Source organism: Vigna umbellata, chromosome 7 (genome assembly GCF_029865625.1).
Source record: "Vigna umbellata cultivar VRB3 chromosome 7, Vumbellata_1.0, whole genome shotgun sequence".
Classification (NCBI taxonomy): Eukaryota; Viridiplantae; Streptophyta; class Magnoliopsida; order Fabales; family Fabaceae; genus Vigna; species Vigna umbellata.
Window position 1 is genome coordinate 23,636,997 of NC_142171.1, and position 8,241 is coordinate 23,645,237.

Sequence of the window (8,241 nt, forward strand, 5' to 3'; positions counted from 1 at the left end):
GAGAAGTCTTGGTTGGTCTCCCTTTCTAGTATGCTTGACATTGCTGCGCACTGCTTCGTTGTTTTTGGTTTGCATGACGGTGCAGAGCGTTGTTTCAGAAACAGTTTGTCCCATCTGATTCCTTGCAACTGTTGGATGGCGCTACAATATGTTTAATAACAACATGGTATGGCAATATCTTCCCTCTTTCGTCAATGGAACCACACTTTTCTAACCATTGTGTCCATACATATTCAGTAGAGTCACAACCAATTACTTTAAACCGTGGCCCCTCAGACTTTTTAAAGGTTTCAATCCAAATTAGATAGAGTAAATCTAACAGTATGATATGCGAGATAAAAGGTTACAACCGGTTAAGAAAAAAACATAGCTTGGTTCAATATATGAATGAATATTAAATGTAGCCAAAAGAAAGATTGGTCAAAATTTCCTAATTGACGCATAATCCAAAAAGGCAGAAACCCAACCTAAACAACTGCGGAAACAATTTTGATAATCGAATTACGCGCTGTTGAAATTTAGAAATAATAGGGGCTGACGGGGGAATCGGAGTGAAAACTACCCGAGTATTAAACATTAAATAGAGGGAGGGTAGTTTGGGGTTTTGACTATAAACCAAGGATTAATAATTTTTTATATATATCTCAGCAACTTGCGCCTTCTTTCCTCTTCTCTTCCTTCTCACGCCCATTCAACCATATCGTACCAGCAGAAGAGAGAGAGACTAAAGAGAGGAAATTTAGGAAAAAGAAAAGCAAAGTGGAACGAGAGAGAGAGAGAGAGAGGAAAAGCTGAAGAAGAGTGTGGATCATAACTCATAGGTTTAGAGATGAAGAACTGCGAGCTCTGCAAGGTTCCGGCTCGGACCTTCTGCGAGTCTGACCAGGCCAGCTTATGCTGGGACTGCGACGCCAAGGTCCACGGTGCCAACTTCCTCGTCGCCAGACACACGCGCACGCTCCTCTGCCACACCTGCCAGTCACCCACGCCCTGGAAGGCCTCCGGCGCCGCCCTCGGCAACACCGTCTCCCTCTGCGAGAGGTGCGCCGGTGGAACCGCCGAACAAGGTCAGGAGAGTCAAGGAGGCAATGACGACGACGTAGACACAGACGAAGATGACTACGACGACGATGATGAGACCGACGACGAAGTCGCCGCCGACGAAGACGGAGAAAACCAGGTTGTCCCTTGGTCCTCCGCGCCTCCGCCACCTGCTCCGAGCTCTTCCAGCAGCGAAGAGTCGGTTAGCCGGTGCAACAACGCCTACGAGGATGTTTCGACCACATTGAAACGACGTCGTGAGGATAATGATTTCGAGGTTTGCATTAAACTAATGCCTCAATTTGTGCGTTAAGATCCATAATCTAAATATACGGATTTTATAATCTAACATGTAAATTGTAAGTCACATAATCCGAGCCAAATTATTTCTTTATTTGTTAATTTCTCCTCCTGCTCAGCGATAACAAATAAAAGGAATTTCTTTTTACATAAGATAAATTTATTGATTTTTTTTTCAGTGTTCGGATTCGAACAATTGGGGTTGTCAACTGAGCGAAGTAGAGAGAGGAGGTTAGTTGGTTCAGTTGCGGCGGCGAACCGGCGGCGAAGATGACGGTCTTGCCGTTGAGCGACGGAGTGGTGGGATGGTGGCTCCCTACGGTTGCGGTGATGATGATAGAGCCTCTGAAGACGTTTGATCTGAAGAGACACGGGGAATCTCAGCCGCGTGATCTTCGGGGCCGTACCATTGGACATTATTTATGGAGTCTTTGATTATTAACTTCCTCTAACAGCACTCAAGTTTTTGATAATGACTCTCAAGTGTATGAAACTTTTTCTTTTTCTTTTTAGGCTTAATTACCTACTTAGTCCCCATGTTAAGAGGTGAATTGCTGTTTAGTATCCGGTTTTAAAAGTGTAGACATTAGGTCCCAAAGTTGTGAAAATTGTATCAATTGAGTCCCTTCCGTTAAGTGGATAATAACGGAGTTAACTTTCGTCTCAAGTGGCAAAGGAATCTGCTTTTTTTATTCTCTCTCTTCTGCCTTTTCCTGAAATCTCTCCAACTTTTTCTCTCTTTTCCTTTACCTTTGACTCCAATGCGTTTTTTATTCTCTCTCTTTTTAATTAACGTTCAGGTATTTCACAGCCTTCGTTGTGGATCTGGATGAAATCCCAGCAAGCTCTTGAGCACGCCTAACATAAGTACAATAAAAATGCACTTACGCATTTCGATTTCAGCAAATAGAAAAGCATATGATCCTTATGACACGGCTTTGCAATTTATTATAAAGTGCCTATGGAAATAACAAAAATTTTAAATACAGACAGCTCAAAATATATTTTTATTAAAAATATCTCTTAAAAATAATTAAAAAAAAATCCTTTTACAAAAGATAAAAATAAGCTTAGTAAAAAATAAGTATACTTTAGTTTGTTTTGGATGCTTTTTTATTATTGCTTTCCATAAAAACTTTCTATCATAGGCAATATTAGTAATTTAAGACTTTGTATTTTCCTTTAATGCATTAATTATTTCATTTGTTTCTTGATGAACAATAATAAAAGGGTCCCCACCAAAAACCCTCTCCACTATAAATTGTTCTCTTTGGACCATTCCACATCTCTCTCGCTCTCTCCATTCTTTCATCTTCTACCTCTCACTCCTCTTTGCGCATTGCTGTAGACTGTTCATAAGATTACTGCATCAATTGAACTCTGTTCATTAGATCTTTCTCAGAATATCATGGTCTTAGGTACCTCTAACCTTCAACTAGGTCTTGGTCTTGGCCTCCAAGATCAGTCACAAGAAACATGCATGAAGAGCCATGAACGAAGGCAAAGACAAAGACAAAGTCAGAAAAGGAAGGATTCCGATGAATGTTTTGATTTTCACCGTCGTGCTTCTCCTCCGAGTGCAGTGTCTTCGTTTCTCAACTCATCAAGCATCATCAAGAGAGAGCGAGATGAGTTGGCCGGAGAAGAAATTGAGTTAGAGGTAGAGAAGCAAACGGAAGTGAACGGAAGTGAACTGTGAGATACTGAAGCAAACGGAAGTGAACTGTGAGATACTGAAAAAATGCTGTGAAAGTCTAACAGAAGAGAACAAGATGCTGCAAAAAGAGTTGGAAGAGCTTAAATCGATGAAAACAGCATTGCAGGGACCCCTTTTTATGCAGCTTCCAGTGCCAACCCTTACAATATGCCCTTCCTGTCAGAGAATTTCCGGTGGCAGCGCCGCCACCACCAACAGTGCCTCCTCTCCTACCACCACCACCTTGCTTGTGGGACCAAGAGCTTGCTACTAGGCTGGGATTTCATCCAGATCCACAACGAAGGCTGTGAAATATCAGAACGATTAGTTAAAAAGAGAGAATAAAAAACGCATTGGGGTCAAAGGTAAAGGAAAAGAGAGAAAAAGTTGGAGAGATTTCAGGAAAAGGCAGAAGAGAGAGAATAAAAAACGCAGATTCCTTTGTCACGTGAGACGAAAGTTAACTCCGTTATTATCCACTTAACGGAAGGGACTCAATTGATACAATTTTCACAACTTTGGGACCTAATGTCTACACTTTTAAAACCGGGTACTAAACAACAATTCACCTCTTAACATGGGAACTAAGTAAGTAATTAAGCCTTCTTTTTATTATTGTTTTCCGTTTCGATATTTTGAGGATCAAGGCTGTGGAGGTGTTATAACTTTTTACTTCTATTTTATTGTTGTAAAATAATAACATTTTTTTTTCTGTTTATAAGTAGGTGAGGATGCTTTATGTTATGAATAGATAGGAAAAACCAGAAGCACATGAATGTGATTCCTGATTCAAGACATCAATGTCTCTGACTCTGCGTCTATCTTTCTTAGATAGTTTCTTTAGTTTATGGAAACCAATTAATTATCAATTTCCTCTGTAAATATCAGAAGATGTTCAACAATATTGCCACATGTAATTCGAATTGTTTAAAATTTAAGAAAGTTGATTATGTAAGCAATTGTTTCTTTCTTAGATTATTTAACATTCATATTAAGTATAAGCAAGCATCTAAAATGTTAGAGGCATAAAGTATTTAACGTGTTAGAATGAAAAAGTAAATGAATTGTTTAAAAATAATGGGATTCTTTTCATAAAGAACAAGAAGACTATATAACTATGCATTCATCTTTTATTTCTTTGTTTGTTTATTATGAGGATGCATTTATCTTTGAGGTGGTTCTTTTGGTTCCGAAGTCAATTAATTAGATAATGTGTGCATGAACCATTGAATTATGACACGTAAGAGATGAATAAGGCTGCACCTTCGCACCTTAAAAGTAAAAATTAGACCGAAATTGTTGTAGCTGTTAATTCTTTAATATATTATTTTGACTTGTAAATTAATTTATTAAGCCACTGACTAAGAGACTTCGTGGGACACATTTTTTTTTTTACATTGCGACATTCTTTTGGTGCAAATGAATCTAGATGAGTTGAATGTACTAGCACATTTATATGTATCTCAATTCAATAATTGTATTTATTCAAATTTGAATTTAATATAATTAAGACTGGGGAGGTGAAAAAACTAACTTCATTGGTTAATAACATTTTGTTATTAATAGTGAGACAAGGTCTATGGTAAACTAGGCAGTTAAAGAAAAATTGTATATGGGCATAAATATAGGAAAAAAATAAAAATCAGAATGTCTTCATCGTTAAAAAGTACATTTAGGTGTTCTTTTATTGTTAAAAGTTTATTTAAGTGTTTTGAGATGATTTTAAGATTTAAAATTATTTTTTATAAAAGCAAAATTAGAGCTTTGGATAGATAAAAATGTTTTAGTAAGGTACTCACAGGTTTTAAATTTCAATATAATACAAGTAACATTCAAATATCTGGATATGATTATACGAGGTAACCTAACAAAACAATTTTTTTGGTAATTAGTGATTACAAAAATTAAAAACAAATTGTCCAATTGGAAAAGCATATATTTACCATTTGTAGGATGAATTTGTTTAATAAAATCAGTCATCACAACAATGTCTTTTTATTATTTTTTTCATAAAGCTTCAATAGATGTCCGTAAGATTATTAAAATCCTTCATAAAAAATTTCTCTAGGGTTAGGGATATGAGGGTAGAAAGATTGCTTGTGTAAGATGGAAAAACATACGTAAACCAAACAATGAAGGAGGAATTGGATTCAAATATATTCATTTGTTTAACAAAGCTATGTTAGCACTAGTAAAAAACAAGGATTTTAACTCGCGCATTTAATATAGATTTAGTTGTAACCGAAACAAAAAATGGCGTGGTGACATTTTTGTAATTATTGCAAACATATATGTCTCGGTTCAAAAGGAACCGATGTCTAAAACTGATGCGCTGACATTTTTATAATTATCACAGACGTATATGTCTCGGTTCAAAAAGAACTGATGCCTAAAACTGGCGCGGTGACATTTTTGTAAATATCGCAAAGGTCTATTACCTCAGTTGTTTAAAGAACAGAGGCATAAAATAGTTGAATTCTTTTTAGAGGGCTTAGGCATCGATTCTTTATAGAACCGAGGCCGTAGACCCTTATTGCCTCGGTTAGAAAAATAACTGCAGTAATAACATGTGTTTAGGGTTAAATTTTGCAAACAGAGACATTTTCAGACAGAAGTTGTGCCACTCCTCTCTGTTCTCCCATTTACTTTCATGTTGGCAAGAGGCAAACTTCCTTTCTCTTCTCTGTTCCGATGAAGAACAGCGGAGGGATCATCAATAGCGCAACGAAGGCGTGATGGAGATGCGACGAAGACGTGGCAAGGGTGCAAGAGTGCGGTGGCCATTCTTGTTCTTCTTCTTCTCTCTGTTCTGATTCGCAATGAAGGAGGAAACTTACTTCCCTCCCCTTTTTCTGATTTCGATTGGGTTTTTTATGTTTGATTGATGCTCTGCAGGAGTGGTGGTGTTTGATTAATTCTCTGCAGGTGGTGGTGGGAGCGCGTCGTCCTCGTTCTTTGTTCTTCGCAGTTGGGAATCTTTGATGATGATGGTGTGAGATAGAGCAGTGGGCATTGATGGATTGCGGCCAAGGGCTAACAACTGACCTGGTGAATGATGAAAACAAAAAAAAAACACAAAAAAATAAAAAAACCCCTCTACTGCCTCTTGGATTTGAACTGAGGCAAAAACACACACCTTTTTGTTTCGCTTGTATATGTCTTGGTTGTGGAACTACTGCATATAAGCAAAAATAACCGATGTCGTTTCCCTTTATTATACTAGTGCAGTCAAATAGAAGTTGGGATTAGGCACGTAGTAACATGGATTGTGGAAGGATATTTTAGAATCAAAATATGGGTCCTATAGAGAGGTCTAAGAGAACATAATAAAAAATGTTACACATCAAGGTGGTGGAAAAACTTATGTGATGTATGTGGTGAATAAGAGGAAGGAAAATGATTTGACCAGAACTTAGAGTAAAACGTAGATTCAGGATCTATGATTAAATTTTGGGAAGATACATGAATAAGATCATTACCTCTATATATAAGATTCCTAAGATTATATGGAAACTCAATTATTAAGGAAAAAATAATAAGGGTGTTTGGTGAATGGACTAACAATGGTTGGATATGGATAGTGAAATTGAGAAGAGATTGGTTTGAGTAAGAATTGTCTAAATTAGAGGATATAAAACAAATGTTAAATCAAATACAAATACAGAAAGAAGGAGAGAACCTTTGGGTATGAAAATATGAGGAACACAAATTCAGAGTCAAATCAACATACTTGAAATTTAGAACTCCAATTGTTAGGAAAATTTTGATATGTTTAACATATTTTTGAAGGATAAAGGTAGCTCCATCATCAACATTGAATAAAATAGAAACAAAATAAAACTTGAGGAGAGGATTACAGTTTTTATAAACATCATGTGTTTTATGGGGGTTGAAGTTGGAAAATATACCTCATTTATTCTTAATGTGTAAACTTACAAACATGGTTTAGAACTTTTGTAATAAATGGGTGGTATAAACATAATTAACTAAATATATGCATTTCCAACAATTTTCTTTATTGCCTTCAAACAAAAAAGGAAATAAAATATGGAAGGACTTATGGGTGTCAATAATTTAGAACATATGGAACCATAAGAATATGATTGCATTTAAATAAGGGAAAGTGGATGCAGAGGAAATATTTACTTTGACACAATTAAATATTTCTTAAATGTCTATTTCTCTTATAATGATTGGAATATATGCCCTATTGAGTGCATCAAATTAGTAACATAGGAATAGAATTCTCTAATCAAAATATGATGTGGAGGAAACATGTGTTCTAACCCACTCAGATTGCTCAGTCAAGAGGTCTCATTGGTTTTATGCAGATAATCTTATAGGAAAAGTCTTTACTAAGGTGCAGTGTTCTAACTTTCTTGTTTTAATTATGAGTAATAATGTCAGAAAACAAAATGTTACACATATGTTTATTTGCTCAACAGGAAGCTCTCAACATAACCTATAAATGAATTTAAATCTAGCATTGGACTAGTGGGATTGAATCTAATAACTACAAACAAGCAAAATTACTTAAGAAGTTACTTTTAATTTATTTGCATATTAAATGTGTAAGGACCTCTCTTTTCTTTTAAACTTTTTGTTATACACAGTATTATGATGAATTTGATTTATCCAATATAAAATCATGATCTTTTGTATATAGGTTGAGACACCCTAAAGTGTCTCTAAATATATATATTTATATTATTTGTCAATAAAAAATTAAAAAATAAATAATATTCTTTCAATTTCTAAATAAAATATATTTTTTTTATAAAACTTCTTCAAATCCTCTATAGCATTAGCTTTTTTAGTAAAATATTCTCAATTATTTTAATATATAGATAAGAAATGTTATGAATTATTTTTTCTCCTATAAAGATTGGAGAATTGAAAGTTTAACTTTAAAATTTAAAACTTATTTAAGGAGTACACAATAATAACCAAATTATAATTTATAATATATTTTAAAATAAATCATATAAATAAATTATTATCAATTAAATTAAGAAGCTGTATTATTAATACATAATTATATAAAAATGTCAATGTTTTAAAATAAAATAGGAAATTGGATCCGGTTGACGTAACTTCATGCTCAATGTAAACTTATATTATGATACATAAGTTTTATTTATTCTTTTAGAACAAAAACATGAAGCTAACTTTCAACCGGGTATGATTAGAAAGACGACACGACA

General features: G+C 34.9%; 1 protein-coding gene across 1 annotated transcript; it reads left to right on the forward strand.

Annotated features, from left to right (window-relative positions):
- The first annotated feature begins 662 nt into the window (after window positions 1-662).
- Window positions 663-2,033, forward strand: LOC148195500 (uncharacterized). Its single transcript, XM_088093812.1, has 2 exons — window positions 663-1,318; window positions 1,521-2,033. The coding sequence occupies exons 1-2, from the start codon at window positions 830-832 to the stop codon at window positions 1,575-1,577; spliced, it is 546 nt and encodes a 181-aa protein (XP_087949938.1). The 5' UTR covers window positions 663-829; the 3' UTR covers window positions 1,578-2,033.
- The last annotated feature ends 6,208 nt before the right edge of the window (window positions 2,034-8,241 follow it).

What these genes read in the sequence shown, in the direction of transcription:
- LOC148195500 (XM_088093812.1), top strand. Translation starts at nt 830, where the DNA reads ATGAAGAACTGCGAGCTCTGCAAGGTTCCGGCTCGGACCTTCTGCGAG. An exon ending in GTGAGGATAATGATTTCGAG is followed by an intron (nt 1,319 to 1,520) that starts GTTTGCATTAAA and finishes TTTTTTTTTCAG; the next exon opens with TGTTCGGATTCGAACAATTG.